Source organism: Pavona decussata, unplaced genomic scaffold (genome assembly GCF_977016875.1).
Source record: "Pavona decussata unplaced genomic scaffold, jaPavDecu1.1 SCAFFOLD_234, whole genome shotgun sequence".
Taxonomy (NCBI): Eukaryota; Metazoa; Cnidaria; class Anthozoa; order Scleractinia; family Agariciidae; genus Pavona; species Pavona decussata.
Genome location: NW_028145639.1, coordinates 2,153,882 through 2,173,464, shown reverse-complemented (window position 1 = coordinate 2,173,464; position 19,583 = coordinate 2,153,882). Strand labels below are relative to the sequence as shown.

Sequence of the window (19,583 nt, the reverse complement as noted above, 5' to 3'; positions counted from 1 at the left end):
TAGGGCACATTCATACTGAATGTTGCTGCATGAAAAACATGAAGAGAAGTCCAACACCACAACTTGAAATTCACTACACTTTTCAGTTGCAGTATGTTGCATGCATGTTTGTTTCACTGACACACACATCCCAGCCATGTTGCGAGTAGTTTATGCCTGTGTTCACAGCTGCAAACCTTTGGAGGCTTCTTTACAGGAGTTTTGTACAAATTGGGCCCAGTTACTGAGGCCCAATTAGCATTTATCCTGGATTAACTATGAACAAAACCTATGAGCTGTCATGGTAGCAAAACTGGATTAGCGCCAACTGTGCATCGAACAATCCGGTACAGAATTCTAACACTGCCGTTGATATAAAGAAAGCTTTTGGTGCATACTCAAAAATACTTGAACTGTAAATTCTCTTACTTCCATTAAATCTCATAGTAATTGTAACACTGGATGTAATTAATAAAGTTCTACGAACCAGTGAACTTTAAAGCCAGATATGCAAAGTGTACAGTTCTATCAACAGTACAGTGTACTTGTATACAGGGGGGTTGTAAGTTGTTCATGCTCCTCAGACCTACAACCCCTAAGCTACAACCATTCCAGAAATACTTGTTGTTATGGGCTGGGGGAGTCGGATGATTTCTTAACTCCAAGATTTAACACCGTAACCACCTATGGTAAACATAGTGTGAGATATCTAGGCATGGTCGACTATGGTCTGGATTGAATAGGAGCATTTAAAAAGACTGTGAGTCAATTGCTGTTTTCAAAAGGGAGATTAGAAAGGTGGACCTTTGACATACTAACACAGAGGGATGCAAGAATTGTCATTTGTACCCTAGTTAACTTTTACTTGATTATTACAGGATTCCTTTTTGATATAATTAATAGGAATTTGGTACTTAAGGTGGGTTATATTAGTAAGAGATGTTAATATTTTCAATTTGATTCCTATAATTTACAATATGTTTTTTATTAATACATAATGTAGGAAGTTAGGTGGCCCCGATTCTGTAAGTTAGATCACATGATGCGTCAATGAAGTTATTATTCCCCCAATTCAAATTTGATTGCATGTGAATACATATTTAGTTGTATAAACAAGATTTCATATAATTATGATCAACAAAGAATGGAGGAGCATAGAGCTAACTTGAACAAACTGTTTCAAGATTTTTGGCACTTACTGTAGCTTTTGTGAACTTACAGCTTCAAAACATCCAAAGTATGTATCTTCAAGGCAGAAATCAGTATAGTTCTAATTCTGCAAATTTTGGGAGATGACGAGGACTGTGCTGATTTTCTCACTTTTATCAGATCTGTTAAACTGTTCAGCTGTTAATTTGCCAGATAACCATTTGGTTCGTTTCTTTGTTCATTTTAGCTATTTCTTTTGTTTATGTAGACAGCTGTACATGTTTAAAATTAGCACGTAATCCTACGAATTCCTGCTCTCATTCACTTTCCACTAATTTGCCATCATCCTAGCCAGTAACCCGCCACAATAATTTACTAGCCTAATCTACATCTGGGATTGCAGTATACCTTATTCTAAATGCAGTAAGGTAGTTGTAATTTGCACAAATGTGTAAACAGTCAATTTATTTATGCATGAAATTATGCATGAAAGAATCAACCTATAAATACATGAGGTAATTGCCTGCTTTTACGGGCTTTTCATGGCATCTGTGAAGAAGACATCAGTGCTCCTGTAAAATTGCACTTTCAGTTTCTAAAGAAGATCGATACTGATACTTCACTTGTAACGGATTCCAGAATATTCACCTATAATTATTATTCAAAGTTTACATAGACCTTTTCAGAAAATAACACTGAGTAATAGCAGTGCTCCAGACCCTGCAAAAAGTCATCGCAAAATTTACGAGACATACTCGTGGAAAACAGTTGGGACGTACTAAGGGAAGTCATAATAAAAACATGTGAATTCCATTTATAATTAACCTTTAAGCTGATTTTTTATGCTGTCCAGTGAGTCCCGTGATCTCTGTTTTTATCCAGTGCAGCACGCATTCTTTGCGGAAAACTCGTACGCAAATCTCAAAATGATGCTTAAAAAAGTTTCCTGTAAAACCAAGCCTCGAAACTTTGAGACAGCTAAAACATTTCAATGGTTTAGTGATAGTTGAGTACTCAGCTCCCTCATGATGACCCACGGCTTCTTCCTTGTATGAACAAAATAATTCACGTTCGTATAAAACACATACCTCAAGGAACTCGGTTTCATCGTCTTCTCCTTCGCTAATACCTCCAGCTGTCACGTTTCCCATCTTTCAAAGCAGTTTCAAGTTAGCTTTTTCCCTGCTTCTCCAATTTTTACACAGAGCTTCGCCATCTTGGCTCTAGACAGTAGTACCCAGTTCCTCTTACAAACGGATGACAAAGATCGCTCACGCCTGTTTCAGTGATGGACTGGGCTGTCTTCAGAATGATCCTATTTCCGGTGGGGAGGAGGGGATGGTTTCTTGGAAGTTTGGTGGCGCTGGCCGGTGTGCGGCTCGATTCTCCAAAACCCTGACCCTATTTCAGACCAAAATATGTAAATTACCAGTACGCTTATGAAGACCGGGATGCTTACCATTTACGCAAACCACCCGGATGGAAATTTCCGGCATAAATACGAAATTATTTAGCTTGTCTTAACAGAAGATGGATAACATGCATAATGTATGAACATCAGCTGTAAATCCCAAAAGGAGTAATAAAAATGTATCACTTTGACCAGAAGCCCATAATTTCAGAAGTACTCCAAATGGAATGATGCATACCATTTGATTTTCCAACTGGAATTTCCGGGTTTTTCATGTAAAATGGTAAGCACCCCCCGCCTGACCTCTTAAATTCATACCCATTTTCAGATCCATACCCGTAGACTTTCAGATCAAAATGGTTAAAATCTATATCCTATTTCAGACCAAAACGGCTGGAAAAACCATACTCTTTGGAGCCGCACATACCTATATAGCTTATAGTAGGAAGTAGCCCCACCCCCACCTCGGGCACTATTCAAACACAGTACTTACAGAAAACAAACCGAAAAGTTGTTTGTATTCGTGTAACCGAGACAACAAAACAAAGAAACAAGACTTCGTCCAACCGCATTCATGCACAAAACTGAATGCCGGTCGTAATTGGCATTTCGAAAAATTATAACTATGAGCTTTGCCTGTAACACTTGTTTGATCGCTCCCTAACACAGCTTGCAAGTGTAGGATTGCTCTTCTCAATTCAATTCAAACTATATAAACATACCCGAGACCGGTAGCCAGCACAATAACCACCTCTTCCAGCAACCCTAAATAACACTGTTCACAGTTACTCGGTTACCTTTTAGCAGCTTTTTGTAGTTGAAGGATATTTATTTTATTTTATTTTGCTTTATTTCTCTTTCTGGGAAATTTTTACCGTTTTGCAGGGGCAACTTTGACAACTTTTGGTTCCTGCAAAGTTAACGGCATGTTTAGGTGATATAGATGAAACGATTAATCATATAACCAAGGCTTGCAAAGGAATATTTCAAAGTCTAGCTTTGCGTTCTCAAGTCGTTTTACCCCAGACAATAGAGATTTAGTGTCGCGTCGCGTTTAGCGTCTCGTTTTTATCAGAGCGAATCCGATTGACGAGGAGCTAACGTAAACGCACAAAAGGTCAGCTCTCCAATCTTTTTACGGTGGCCAAATTGCCTTATCGATTTTGTTGATAAAACCAAATATTTGTATCTGTTATGAAGGCTTGTTAGCAAGCATTTGACTGGTTACGGAAGCCTGCTTTGACGGAAGCCGATCCCTTGATTCGTATTTAAATATCAAAAGGGCAAGATCTAAAAAGCAGAGCCTCCTGCAGTTTCCCACGGGCCAGCTGCATAACTGCATATGCTGACGGGCCGTTCACTCATTTCTCGTTCCGTGCATCTCAGAAAATAGACAAGTGGGTTAGTTTTTATAGAAACTGCGGTGCTGTGTCGGCTGGGAGTGGAAACGAATGTTTGGTTTCATCAACACAGTTGATAAGGGTAATTTGGCCACCGTAAAGAGACTCTAGTGCGCAATAACTCGCTTTATTGTTCCGCTCCTCGGAGTTTGTCAGAAACAATACGTATTTTCTATAAACAAACGAAGAAAGTGTATTCATGCCTTGACAGTCGCAGAATAACAGACGATATATTTATTCAAACTTATTTGAAACATTTGCAACATTTTAAGTTCAAATGTTGACGCCATTGTCTATAGGTATGATAGCTTTCTCTTTGGTAGTTTTATATTAGCTCTCCTTTTCGGCGTCTGACATGAACACGTAGTAAAGTGCTTTGTGGGGCTCCAGGCCATTTCAGAAGACGGAATGGATGACAAAGTTTAAACACTTGCATGACTCGATGAACCATCCATGCACCACTCTTCAAATTATTGCTACTCCAGTTTTCATTTCCTCAGAAACAATTTGAGAGTCAATATGATTTTAGACTAGATCTTCGTTCTTTTCTTTCCTGATTTCCTCCCTGCTTTGCCCGCCATCTTATGTCTCGCTTTTCCTGCTGATTTTCCTTGTGCCTTCTTTCCTTTTCCAGCTCTTTTCTTTTTCGACTCACCCGCTCTGAAAATTTAAATTAAAGAGCATATAAATGACGAAAAATCTACAAATATTATAGCTCAAGATTTTAAATAGTTTGAACCCAGGTGCGAAATCATAACACGGGGAAGAATGATGATCTGGACGAGTGTATAGTCTTGTAGAGTGTTGGCAGACGCTTCGACGTCCTGAGCGGAAGTCATCATCGATAGCCAACTGAATTGTGCCTCAGGAAGTCACGATGTTATTGGTCGTCTATCAACTAAGCCGTAATGTTATTGACTAAGACAATCGCATGCGCAGACAAAGTGGAATGATGATTAAGGCATTCCCGAAGGAACTTTAGGTGAAATAGCAACCAAATCACCATGAAATCAAAGCGAAAAAAGTAGGCTATTTCAAGTCGCACTTAAAATCATCGTCATTAGTCAAAGAGTGCTTTTCATGTTTTGTAAAACCACAACCAAAGTAATTAATCTGGCCAATCACAACAGACGTAAACAGCGCAATGGACCAATCAGAACTCGAAGAAAATACACGTAACCGGTGCCAAGCGCGGGAAAATGCGTGCGAGCAAGTCACGATTGGTTTGGGTTTTGCTTCTCATTGGTTGAAAAAGCGGCGTGAGGTTTTCTAACCAATCACAGGGCGAGGTAAAGGAAAACCCGAGAAAACGCGAAACTTTTACTACTTTCGACATTTAATTACAAACTGCCCCACCTCATCAAAAACCGCTTGTGTATAAAGTGGCCCTAAAAACGTTTCCCTACCTTTTTTGTGTTTCCACTGTGTGCTGGCTTACAGCCTACGAAAGACCACAAAAATATTAACAAACTTGCACGAAACCTAGCTTCTACTGAAATGAGACAATAGAAAACATACATTGTTATACAATGTGAGTTCATCACACGTTTACCTTATTAACGTCCAAGGGTTCTTTTCTAGCGATTTTTTCAGCCAACTCCATACTTCGGCTGCGTTCATTGGACATGTCACCAACAACCGGCTCAAACTACAAAAACAAGAAAACAAACAGAAGTAAATAGAGAGACAATTCTCACTGATTTACGCCTCAGAGGACCAATTCATTTTTACTTGGGACCTAAAAATGGCAACTGTTTTCAGCATTGTTTGACACCAGGTCATCAAAATGGAACAGCCCATTCACGTAAATGTTCAAACTTTTCTTACCTTCCTCTTCTTGCCAGTTTTCCTAGGTATCTTTTCTTTTGGCTGAAGTGAAAACAAACAAATGCAACATAAAAAGTATTTTCTAAAGGGCGTTTTTTTTTTCTTCATCTGGACAGTCATGGCAATAGACTGTTATGTCACTAAACACGTAACTTTCTTACCAGCTTTTCAGTAAATTTCCCAATAGAAGCAGTTGAATGTCGGCTTATGTTTAACTTTGCTGAAACCTGAAAGACATAGTCAACAATAACAATTACTATAATATTGTAGAACTTAAAAGAGGCCTGCTGTTCATTTTTGGCTTTTATCGAATATACGACAAAATTCCTGGGGGTGGGAGGGGAGAGAGAATGAACACACTGTGGCAGGCTACATGTCAAAAATGAGAACAATCTGAAGAAAACAGGAAAAATCGAAAATTCAACATTTAAGTTTTTTCTGACTGTTTTCTTTGGATTGCCCTCATTTTGACATATGGCCTATGGCAGTTCATTTGAGGCCACTCGTTTTCCTGGATTTTGGTTGTATCTTTGACAAAAACCTAAACATCAAGCTACATGTAACATTTGACGTACAGTGTACGCCGTTCATGTGCCTCAGCCCTTCAATTGTAATGACCATTCAATATTAATAAACATACAGTATTAATTTTTTACAAGATATAATTTGAAGAAACCATTGTTTTCTTTTTTAAGATTCAATGCATTTACATTGTAGCTGGAGATCAATATTATTGTTGATGACTTGCAACTGGTTAAATTGCAGGAATAGCTATGATTATATCACAAACTACATGGAATAAACAACAAATTTTGCAATTAGTAAGTTCAAAAATTGCTACATGTTCTGTAACTGAAACGAATAGCTTCTTTACAAATAATTCTTTCAAAGATCAGAACCAAATTGCAAACTAAAAATGTATTGAAACAAGTCAAAAGGCAATTAAGATGCTAATTTAAGAACCAAATCAAACTAATTAAATTAACCAGACTTTACATACCTACTACTGCCATATTATTAACAACAAATGATTGAATTAAAGAGTACAGAAACAGTACACTGTTGTCTGTCTAGTGTGATTGTCTAAGTGAGAGTAGCCCTGCAATTAGGACTGTTGCTGGCAACAATGACTGATGTTTTGGCAACCAGTCCACTTGATCACACTAGGCAAATTACTACATTTAATATTTTCACAAACCTGGTCTTTGTTTTGTTGTCCTGATCTTGGCTCAAGGTTCTTGTTCGGAACTTAAAAAAAACATGATAGCAATAATATTCACTTGGATAACGGTAAAAACAAAGACATTATGAAAACCCTCACAGTCATACATTGTACATTACATAAAACTGATTTCAGCCTGTAATATTTTTTTAATGGCCTAGATGTGATCATGTAACATATCAAACACGAGACAGTGTTTCATCACAAGTCAAACACTGAGAAGAGTTGAAAATATGACGCGTACCACAGTATTTTTGACGAACTTCGAGGTTTTTGATAATGTGATGAAACACTGTTACGAGTGTTTGATATAACTTCTCAAACAAACTGATTTTGAAGGGGAAATTAAGGATGCAAAAATGAGGAGTTTTTCATCAGATATCCAAACACATCATGGTGCATGATTTCCTTTGTCTTTGGCTTTTGAATTATTAATGACTTGAGAAACATACATGTATATAAAGCATGACTGTTTAAATACTCGACTCAATTCTCAAAAATTTGAGCCTTGATTCTCACTACTAGATTCTCACAAGTTACAACTGTTAAGGATCAAGTTAAGGATCAAGACTTGAAAGAGACTGTCAAATTACTTTCAGCTGGTACTGTAAATGAAGAAAAACAATGTGAACATGAAGAAATTAAGAGTTCACAATGAAGGAAGCTCATGACAATTTAAGATACAGCCAAACTCACCTGGAATCTTCTTGTTTTTTGCTATGTTTCTCAGCCGTTGATATTCATTCTTAGCAACCCTTTCTTTCTTGGCCTGAATTTTTTTCTCAAACTGGTCTTCATAAGGATCTAAACAACAACAACAACAAAAGCAGTACTGTAAATTGTTGATTTGATGGACCTCAGGGCCACCTTAGTAGCATGGTATTAGGGACCCTAAGCTGAGAGGACGATGACGCCAACAAATACAGGACTTAAAAATTACATTCATCTTCATCTGAATAAAATAAATTAATTTGCAATGATTTCTACTCTTTATGTTTGTGTAATGTGGCCAAACTATCCAGGAGCTAATGCCGTAGGGGTGACTTAAAAGTTCAGAAAGAGAAAGTAAAATTAATCATCATGCATTCACGTTGCCCATTAAACCTTGATTGTGGTCATTTCACGTTATTGTTTTGCAGAGGACGACAGAGAAATGTACCAAAGTTTATAATGCACGTGCAGAACCAGTGTTTTGCTAATTAAAGTTATAATTGTTTTCTGACGTTCTTGTGACCGTTGTCATCGTTGCTGCTTAAGGTCCCTATTAAGTGGTGATGAACGAGCATTATAAAGATTGAAGTCTCACCATCTTCCATAAATACAAGAAATTGGTAGACAATAATTAATGAACATTTTACATGTAATTCCTTTAGATCTCTTCAAACAGAATTGGTGTATTATGAATTGGTATACCTGCATTCTGTGGTACCTCCAAAAGCCAGTCTTGTGTTTCATCATTTGCTCTCTTGTATCCATAACGTGGTTTCCATTCCTAAGCAAGTTTACAAAACAACAATGAAAAATAATTAAACAATGATAAATTCCTACTTATTTAATATTGATTTTAATCCTTTTGAAAATAAACCTTCCAAAGTAATTAGGTTTCATTGCTGGCACTTACCTGAGTGTTTTTATCAACAATCATTCTTTCCCTCTTCTTTTTTGATATGCCCTATAATAAACAAAAGAAGACATACTAAAACAAAACAACAATCTACATGTAAATTGTATTTAACTAGTAATAGTTAGTAACAGATCGACAATAATTTTCTTATTACTTAATTATGGTAAATGGAATACTTAATATTTCCAATGGCTACAGTACTTGTGACATAATCTTAGACACCCTTGCAGGTCACTGCCATTGACATCCAGAACTCCCTACCAACAGAGTCATACTATGGGAGCCCACCAATGGTACAGTTGTGAAAAGGTTACTGGAAATAGTCGTGAAAAGAGCAGCTCAAGAAATCAAGTGCGTTAGAAATGACAATAAGTGGTCAAGTGGTTCCCTCTAAATATGAAGCTTATCATTTAAGCAACATTTTTTATTAAGTGAGGAGATTTGGGCAATACTTGATACTCAATCACTCGATATACATGGAATGCCTGACAGCGGTCAATAAACAAACAGCCGGAATAAACACAAGATGATTGACGAACATGCAGCTTGACCACCAGTTTTGGTTCCCTTATTTCTGAGCTGCACTGTAGGATGTGCCCAGGATGGCATGTATGGTCAAGACACTGACATAGGACACTGGTGCAGCATCCACAAGTGAAATATCGACAATGACGGTAAAGAGAGCTGTCTGGCATGTCTGCCACAGGGCCTGCAGTACTGTAAGTAGGCAAAAAGATAGATACTGTAAACAAGTTAGAAGAAAAACTACCTTTTGCTTGGCATACTGCTCCCATTTAGTTGGTGACTTTGGTTTTGGAATCTGCAGAATTAAGGAAAAGAACAATCATTGTATCCAGCAGTGAAAAATGACAATGATATTCAAACCTCACTTTTCTTGTTTATCTAGCAATGCTGACTCTTGCTAACTGAATAATTATTTCTGTGTCAACTCAAATTTTAAAGCCAAAAAAATTTTGTCGGTAATGTTCACGAAGTAGGTGGTGTCTTTGATAGCCCCCCTACCCCAGACAAGGTGGGTCCTCTTCAAACAAACTTTTTATGACCAGTTCTCTAAATTACTGAACAAAAATCAATTATTCAGATTTACCGGTTTCTCCCTTGGAATAACAGTACTGGGTTCTGGTAACTGAAATGAAAATAATATTAAACACCCTGAATGCCAATAACATAACAGAAGCACTTACAGCAAGTGTATGACTGCTGTAATAAATATTTGTTACAAGTGCACACAAAAATAATCTTAACAAGTTTTACAAAATGCAAAATTACATGTATAATGATGGTATGATTAAGTCCACAAACAAATTAGCCCCCATGTAGTGTACTTGCAGAACCTGTACATTAATGAGTGAAGAACGGAGTATAACCTACAAAATTCTTATAGTAAAATAATTAACATTCCCCAGACCACACACTACCTAAAGTACACATCTAGTTTTAAGCTACAGCAGAGCTCTATCTTTTTAATTGTGGAAATCCTTACAAAAAGATGTAAGAAATAAAAGGGATAGGTTTTACAGACACCCCAGTGCTGGGTTGGTAGGGGAGTGGAAACATACTGAGTTGATAACTATAAATTGGCCACCATAAAGAGATACAAGCTGACATGTCCAGCACTAGCCCTTTATGAGAGGATATAGGATACACGCTGATGGACAGCTAGTGCTCGTAACATCAGCTTTTTCTGTCTCTTTGAAGGGAACAATTTACCTTGTCAACTCAGTTGATAAAACCAAACATATAAGAAAATAATATTCAGAAATATTCATTGTAGAGGGTTATTTGAAAGCAAAAGAAACCATTAAATGGTTTCTTTTGCTTTTTATTTCAATCATGAGCTTCCCACAAGGCAATCATGGAAATCAGTAATGTATCATTCTATTTCCTTTAAAGATAATTTGCTATAAACAGGGTTCTCCCTAAATTTTGGAGTAGAAGGAGAATAAAATGGAGTAACCGGCAGAGGGATTTATGAAGGCGCGTAAGTGCCTTCCATTCGCCTCTGGCTGGCTCACATTTTGCATGTGTTGGAGTACAAAGTATGTTGTCTGATATGGAGTGCTTTTCGTCGGTAACCGCTGCCTCACAATCTGAGCCTGTTTCATTTGCTGAACGTTCGATCGACGTCTGCAAGCAGATTCAAGTGATGGTGTGGCGAAATTCTCGACGAAACTTTCAAGTTTATTAAGTCAAAAACATTTTTAAAACACTTGACTCTTTAAGGAAAACTTTATTTATTTCAAAATGTATTTACCCAAGGAAAGTAGACGTCGCAAAAGGAAAAGTTGTCGTTGGATGCAAAACAAAGTATTTATTTATTTTTTTAAATTAAATCTGAGTAGCCGGCGCGCCCAGGATGACTAGCCGGCAATTTTCGCCGGTCACCGGGGCTCACGGAGATCTCTGCTATAAATTATAATAGTTACTGTGTTTTTCTTGAGCATGGAATTCACAAGAGCAATATAGAATCTAAAGTATTCTGTAAACCAGTACTTGACTGTAATTTATTGCCCCTTCCTTCCACCCCTGCTCCCACAAACTCAAATTACATGCGAGTGCTACAGTATATACAGTGAACACTGTACCTTTGCAAGAACAAGCCCTTCCGATCTCTCGCTTGGCAGCTGAAAAACAACAATCACAACAAAACAATTAAAACATGTACAAGCACAACTAAAAGAATGCTAGTAAGGCTAAGCAATAGAGTGTTTTCATTCACGTGACTACTGGCCATATGGGTTTACTGAAACAAAAGAAAGTATTTGCATAAAAATAGAGTTCAATTCCCAGAGGTTTAGTTTGGGACACCAACATGGCTGCCATTTCTTTGTTTTGGGACACCAACATGGCTGCTGTGACGTCATGTGAAAACACTCTATACAGGCAACATTGTTGCAACTTGTCACGCAACAAATATGCACCCCAAGTTGTAATTCCTTGTTAAGCATTTAAAAACCTTCACCGGCAACAATTTTTCATGTTGCAAAAAGTAGATGTTATTTCTACTTTATGCAACATGATAATTTATTGGTTGCATGCAGAGATGGTAATACCGGCATCAAACAACAAGTTGCAGGGAAATGTTGACTGTATAACTTGATTTTAAAGTGTTTCTTTTAACACAGAATTTCCTCTTGCTAAAAAACACCTATACTATAATATATACCTTCCATATGGCATTAAATAGTAGCTGGGTGTTATCTCTGGCAAGATTCCTGAGAAAATCCTCCTTGTTCTTCCTACGAAAGATGTGTAGTAATAAATTATCCGTGTCAGAGTCAAATACCTCTCATAATGAAAACTTGCCATTCAGATGAAGCAGGGGGATACAGCTATGTACAAGTATGAACTCAAGATACATTGTCATTGACCTGAAAAAATTCAACACCTCCCTTCATGCTTTAATAGAATTATCAAAGCTCCCTTCACCCCCCCCCCCCCCCCCCCCGCCCAATTTAACATGACTGAAAGGCAGAAAGGTTAAAGCCCATCTCCACCCATGTATTATCCTGATACTAGCATCTGCTGTGGGTTAAAATGAATCCCAGGTTGAAATTAAAGAAAAAATGCTGCTAAATAGGCCTTATCACGGTTTTCGACGCCATTTTGACGAGTAGGCAAACACGCTCTAAATAACAGTGTTTGTATGGAAATCCTATGTCAAATACTTTTAGTAAAACATCGCTTCTAAAAAATACATGAATTGGAAACTTTTAGCACTAAGAAAAGGATTTTAAGAAAAAAAAATTGGAGGGATGTAGTTGTGCCAGAAAGCCTCCAGTCGTGTTTTGAACTTTCCATACATTTGTCTGTATAACGAACCAGCCGTGAACTGCTACTAAAAATAGTTCGCGGGAAAAAAAATACAGACGAATGTATGGAAAGTTCAAAACACGACTGGACGCTTTCTGGCACAACTACATCCCTCCAATTTTTTTTCTTAAAATCCTTTTCCTTGTGCTAAAAGTTTCCAATTCAAGAATTTTTCAGAAGTGATGTTTTACTAAAATTATTTGACATCGGATTTCCATACAAACACTTTTATTTAGAGCGTGTTTGCCTACTCGTCAAAATGGCGTCAAAAACCGTGATAACCTAGGCCTATTAAAAATCAGCTTTACAACAAAAAGTAAAGGATGTCTGTCATCATGAATAAAAGCTTACTGATCGAGGATGCTTCCGAGGATGCAACCCTATTTCTCCTTCTTCATCCTTTTCAGACAAAACGCTAGTGACATAAAGGTTTACAGCCCGAAAGTGTTCACAATATTTAGTTTATTTAACGTGTAAATACGTGGTTGACTGGCATCTCCACGTGTGTTAGCTTAGCCTACATTTAACTCACCTTAATTCCCGTACATCAAAAGGTTGAAGGTCTGTAGCTAACAGATTGCCAATATCTAGTTCTGGATCTACGTCTTTTGCTACCTCAGTAGATTTAAATTTCTCTTTCGCATCTTTTTCTGCTGCCGACAAAACCGATGCTACATCAACTTCCATGCCGTCCGCCATCTTGACATAAACTGACTGAATGGCATCACGGGAAGGAATTCGACTGGCGAGGTTACATAATTATTTGAACGGGGCGGAGCGGGGGAGGGGGGTGGGCTAATGCATACCGCCCACGTGTGCACTGAACTGCTCGCGCGCGCGATGCTTTGTTCCCTGTATTTTCACCAGCCGTTTCAGAAAATAATAATAAATTTGCGCAATCGTGTCTTCAGCCCACACTAGTCTGTCAACTCCTCAAAGCAGTTCTTTGATAAGAACCATCAATATATCCCCACCTTGGACAATTTAATAAAGCACTTACAGGCTTGTAGCCAGTTACAATCCAGGCGCTGAGGCGCTTGTTATTACACGCTCATGCGCAAAATGAGGTCGATAAACATTGTTAGAAATCTTAAACGATGATTAACGGACTTTTTTGTTGTTGTTGTTTCTTAACTCTCAGTTACTGAGCTTTTCGTGTGCGCCGGAGCATGCACAAAAGGGTCGCGACTTTAAGGAACCATGACGACAACGCCAACGAAAACGCCGCCACACTGCGGCCAGAAAACGTGAGCTCGCGTTGTTTGTACTACTTCGCGATTATTACAATTGGTTCATCTTGTACTATGTCCAGTTGCCGAACTTCCAAGTAACAGAACTAATGGGAACGGCTTTCAATTTGAGGCAGAGAATGAAAAATTTACCGTCGTGTTCGTTAAATTTGGTCATTTCACGTTGTTGTTTGGCCAAATACGACGAATAAATGTACCAAAATTTATAACGCACAGGCAGTGCCTTTGTTTTTGTCATTAAATCCTATCAGTTTGTGGCGCTCTCGCTGCCATCGCCTCTAGCTTCTTAAACTTCCTTATAAATGAGTTGACATAAGGATGATATTCAAGCCGGTGAATTGAATCCTGTCTAACGTGTCTCTCTCTTTTCTTCTTTAGTTTGTAAACGACCGCAATCGAAAGCCGAGTTACAGAATCTTTTAGTATCGATTGGCCCATTCGGCTTAGTTTCACTGTGAAATAGCAGTCTGGTTAATGTTTCGACACCAGCCTTAGCTATCACTTTCAATGCATGTTGAATATCTTTTAATTCTAACAAAAGTTGAATGAAAACAACTAAACTACCTGCCAGCATAAGTCCACAGACCCTAGCTTTTCTCTATTCAAATACCCGTCGCACTGCCGGAGAACACTGTGAATAAAACTTAAAGTGACTTTGCAACGGCAAGTACCAGGTTGTGTGGTCAACTGGTAGCAGATAACAGTGTTTGTGACGCACTTCAGGCCTAATTCCGCTCTTCAAGTCGAGTGTCGCAATCGCGCTCTGTGGCAATAAAACCAGATGATTAGTTGATCACAAATAGATCGATAGATGAATGATAAATGTTATTAACACCCAACAATAGAATCTCTAGAAACTGGGACTGGCTATCCGCTAACACAGTGGCCTGCACTGAAGGTGCAAAAGCCAGGTGCTTTTTAGAGTAAGTGCACCTAGCTGAGCTTCCACTGACAAAGCCACGAATTTCTTTTAAACTTTTAGCTGATGCAAGAACCATATTCGACAATAACTGGAGATCGCTTTTAGGTAAGCACTGGTCGATTTTTGCTATTTTTAGAAAACAAAAATGCGCCTTACGGCACCCCCGTTGGTAAGCCCGCGCAAAGTCACCAGTCTCCGCACTGGTTATGACGTAAAGCCGAGATGGCGCAATTTTTTTTTCTAAAAGAAGCAAAATGGTCACATGTCATGGATTTCCTTGTAAGTCACCCTTAGTCTCTCAGTTCCTGATTATGGTTTCAGCCTGAAAAAATAATACAGCTAACGAATATTTTGCATAACACATTCAGCTCAAATAAAAACCTTCCTTTAGTAGTTCCCTTTAATTTGTGCTAACTTTTCACGAAGATAATTGTGACAAAAATGCTGCAAACTAACTTCAATCAGAAGGATACAAATGAATGTTGTGCCGTAGCACCAAGAACACTAGAGAAATTCATTTGTTCACTTTAACAGCACTTAAACAAACACTTTAGAGTTAATTCTTTGATCCATCATTTAATTCTTAGTGCTCGCGGCACAATATTCATTTGTACCCTTCAAATTCACATTGTTGCAATTGCAAACCATAAGTACCACGGTCAAAACCGAAGCTCGTGGGTTCGATTCCCACCGAGGTCGGAGATGTTTTCTTTGCCTCGTACGTGCGATCTCCCATTTCCTTACTAGGGCTAACGCTCAAAGGAAATTCATGGGTTCCGTCTTTGAACCTGAGCAATCAGCCTTCCTTTGAAAAAATTCTGCTCGGCTATTATCCGAGTGAATTAATACAGAAAACAGGACAACTCCAGACATTTCTATAACAGGTAAACGCTGCTGAAACAGTAAGGGATTAGCTGCCCTCGAGGCATAAGTCGGATCTTAATCAGTGCCACCCGTGGAAACCGCTAAGAAGTGGCGTCTACTAATCCTCATATAATCCTCACACAAAAATGTATTTTCATATCATTTTAGTCAAGAAGATTTGTACCTGTCCCGGTTTTTTTTACATTTACATTGTCGACTGTCCGGAGAATTGTGTTCGCGACAAATATCCCTACCAATTTCAGAGGATGTCTAGTTTGCGCCTAATAACATAAAATAGCATAGATTTTGAAAAACATGTTAAAAGGAAAACGTGCGGTAGAATAACAGAAAACGTTTGAACTCCTGTCAGCTAAGAATGTATAGAATAGTTAATTATTGCGCGTACTTATAAAAAAAAAATACAGCTATTTTATTGATTAAATAGTTTCGCGTGTGGATTGAGTGAGGGATTGGTCTAAGGGAATCGTCCAAGCGAAACTGTTTACTTAGAACAATTTTGTCGCCACGTTTAATAATTGGACGCGTGCGGGTATACGTAATTCCACTCTAGAGGATGAGTGTTCATAGGAGCCAGTGTAAGGGGTGACGAATAAACATGGCAATATGTCTAATTTCCAGTAACGTTTTGAAATCAATAACCAGTCGAAAAGGAGTCATATAAGAGTTTGAGGTGCGTAGACCTCAAATCCTATTTCGGCCGACATCGTCAGGCGAAATAAAAGCTCTTGGGCCTTGTTTACTGTGGAGGGCGGGACACCGTAGTGCTAAGAGAGTTACCTCAGCGCCCTCATGTTTCTCAATCCTTTTTTATTGTCGCGATTTGGGTTTCCCGTATTGTGAACACTTCAGATATAAGTACAACGATCTCGCCTGCTCCAAAAATCTTTCCGGTGCTACTTCCTAAAGACAAAATGTCAACTTAGTATCAACAAAAGCGCTGCTAACTATTTTTTTTTTCGGAATAATGGCGTATGATTTTGGCAAAATTTTGGTTTTCACGTTCGTTTTCGAAGCCCGTCATACAGGTTTTTTTTTCTAAAATTTGGCCACTGAAAGCCTTCAGATGCTTCAGCTGATTTGCAAATTGGAATGGAAAATTTAATATATGGGCCACAAAAGTCCGACAGATTTTGACGCTAAAGTAACGTTCCGGTTTAAGTCAAATTTATTGTGTTAAGCGCTCAGTTAACGCTTGAGCTCTCTCGGGGTACTAAGATACTGTACCTGAAAATTTTACTTGTAAAACTCGGGACAGCTTTGTCTTTTACTGTTGTTACGACAACCCTAGCTAGCTCCCGTTAAAAAAGCCCTAAATTCAATTTGTTTCTTCGATATTGAGAAATCCGCATTTTCCCATCTGACACCCGCGCGGCATAGAACAAGGTGATTGTAAAATCTTTTTCGTTAATCTTTCAGTTTCACTAAGAGATTTGTTCTTTTTGCTACCTGTACAACCATAACAACTCACGTGGATATGATTCAACATACTACGTCAATAAGAAATACAGTTTAACTCAATAGCTCTAAATTCAAGCTCGCCACCTGTTAATTTCTATTATCAACACAAAAGAGATACGTAGTTTTTTTAGCTGATCTTTTCTTTTTCAAAACAGCTGGCAAAAGGTTTTTGTCTTCACAAATGGATACCGTAAATTTTCTAAACTCAAATAATGTAGCGTAGGATTAGTTCAAGGCAGGTGGATTAAGCAATCGCTTGAAAAAAATGCGTATTTGCTCACAGGTGTTTTAGTTCCACGAGTATATATATGAAAAATACCTTTGCATTTCGGCCAGGCGGCATTGGAATTTCCATAATACTTCAGTGTCGTGTGTAAGGTGACTTGTTAGAGAGAAGAATGTCTCGATCATTTACTATCATAGAAAGTACGAGAGGCCATCCAATTTTATCAGGAGTCACAGGTAAGATACTCTGGATATTTAGACGTTTCTGTAAACATATTGGGACGGTTATTAAAAGACAGTTTAGACGGTGTTAAACAAAACCACGTTCTAAACCATTTTCAGTTTTGCCAACAATCATATCTGAACATTGTCTACTCCCAACGGTGACAAGTAGGCTTGCATCCCAGACTAGAAAACTATTTATCTACTTAAAATAAACCACTTATTAAAAAACTGGCCCATTACATCTAATTTATACAAGTTTCGGTTGCTGCCAACTGTAACGCGATGAGGATTAGATGTTGAGATCAAAGCAAATATTAAAATGTTTCGTTTGTTAAAATAAATTAAAAACTGCCAGAAGTATAGTAATTTTAATTTCCTGTTATCACTGACAACTGTGGCCAAATAGTAAATATTTAACAATTATTCCACGAGCTCGCGTTGGATATGATGGATAGCTAACGAGGCGCATGGTGCCCCGTTGGCCATAATCATCATATCCAACAAGCACGGGTGGAATAATTGTTTCATTAAAAAAATCAAGAAATTTTGCTAGATCTTGCTGAATTCACTTTGCAAGAATAACCAGAAGACAATTTAATGGTCGCTATTTCTCGGGTACTCAGTAGCTCGTATACCATGGCCGCTAAGCCAATCAAATCCCTGGCATGATCCAGTTTTTAATAAAACTAATTATTTACCGATGAGAGGGCGGAGAATTTAATGATCAGTGATTTTAAAAAAAAATTGTTTTTCAGATGCTGCGGCGGATTCGACCTCTCAGCAGGAAGAATTATCGTTTTCTATCGATAAAATCTTGAAAATGTCCAGCTCTACTAGGAAGCCTGGTCAAGCTGACGCACCACTCACACGAGACGACAATCCTGACAAATATGAATGCGACAGTTGTGGAAAGATATTCAAAACTAGGTACACGTTTGCTAAGCACATGAAGATGCCCCAGCACACCAGAGACAGACCATTTGTGTGCGTAACATGTGGAAAAGGTTTCCGGCTGTCCAGTACACTGTGCAGGCACAAGATTATTCACACTAGCCAGCGGCCTTTTAAGTGCCACGTCTGTAATAAGGCTTTCAATCGCCAATCAACACTTACTACACATTACAAGACGCACAAAGATCTAGCTGTAACGCGGAGAACCAATGTCAAAAACAACGATCCACTTGACCAGCGTAAATCTACGTATGCGATTTTACATTGTAATCAGAATGTTATTAGAAATCAACGGGTTTGGTGCTATCCATCTGATTCAGTTTTACCATTTAATTGAAGTTATTACGGTCAAACCAGACGACTCCAGCAACAATATTTCTTTTCACAACCTTTCATGCCCATTTACCAGTAGTTACGATCTGAGTTCGGACGGACGCTTGGTTCATTAGCAGTAAAGACTAGAAACTAGTTATAATCGTAGATTAGAGAGTGCGTTCGATGTCGCAAGCCCAGGCCAATCTCAATCCCAGGCTCTCTCTCATCCGCCCCTGCAAAAAAATCTGTGGGGGATGCCAGATGTGCGTGCCAAGATCCATCGACCCATCCACGACAAGTCCCATGAAATCTTGACTCAAATCCGTATCAGGAAGCGTTCTTCCTACGTCGAACGCAATAATGACTCAGCTTTGCAAGCAGCAGCAGGATGATTTTATTTTCAAGTCTAGACGCATTTCATTATAGACTTTCCCCAGCGCTAGCTTGGTGTTTACCGATTGTGCAGACGAAACACCATCACAGGGTTAGGATTAGAGATCAAATATTTCCGAGTTAAATTTCAGAGACACTTCTAAAACAAGCTTGGTCTTGTTTCCCGAGTGTTTTCTTAAGGCTTGGCTGTAATCAGCAAGATAAAATCTGTGATATAATCTAAGTATCGGGTTCATATCTTAATAAAATTCATACTTTTTGGATGGTCAGTGTCTGTGGTGTGCCCATCATTTCAAATAATTTATTGGCGCAAAATTAATTGTTGAAATGTCTGTCTTCTGTGTAACCCAAGCATATACAGCACTGATTGAATGAATGATTGAATGCCAGCAATGACCAAGGGTCACTAGAATGGGAACACAAAAAGCCGCTATATCAAAAGGTTTCAATAGCCTTTTTTATGTTATAATATATGCTCTTTATGCTTAAAAAAAACTCTTACTCGACATTGTA

At 38.3% G+C, this 19,583-nt stretch overlaps 2 protein-coding genes across 4 annotated transcripts in view; both read right to left on the bottom strand.

Moving 5' to 3' along the window:
• Positions 1-2,361, bottom strand: part of LOC146458114 (zinc finger ZZ-type and EF-hand domain-containing protein 1-like) — a 72,202-nt gene extending 69,841 nt beyond the window's left edge. For 2 of the 3 annotated variants that reach the window (XM_085091277.1, XM_085091279.1), the window contains exon 1: positions 2,217-2,361. In XM_085091277.1, coding sequence (XP_084947403.1) covers positions 2,217-2,279 — 63 coding nt within the window. In that variant the 5' untranslated portion in view covers positions 2,280-2,361. Of the gene's footprint in view, positions 1-2,210 lie in introns of all 3 variants that reach the window. The other variant, XM_085091278.1, reaches the window with a different exon arrangement.
• A 1,782-nt stretch (positions 2,362-4,143) lies between these two features.
• On the bottom strand, positions 4,144-13,177 carry LOC146458113 (ribosome biogenesis regulatory protein homolog). The gene is made up of 14 exons (XM_085091283.1): positions 12,979-13,177; positions 11,800-11,872; positions 11,219-11,257; positions 9,721-9,759; positions 9,382-9,432; positions 8,610-8,660; positions 8,402-8,480; positions 7,685-7,792; positions 6,965-7,014; positions 5,928-5,993; positions 5,767-5,808; positions 5,492-5,587; positions 5,346-5,380; positions 4,144-4,599 (listed from the first exon to the last, which is right to left on the bottom strand). The coding sequence occupies exons 1-14, from the start codon at positions 13,143-13,145 to the stop codon at positions 4,470-4,472; spliced, it is 1,026 nt and encodes a 341-aa protein (XP_084947409.1). The 5' UTR covers positions 13,146-13,177; the 3' UTR covers positions 4,144-4,469.
• Between the last annotated feature and the right edge of the window lie 6,406 nt (positions 13,178-19,583).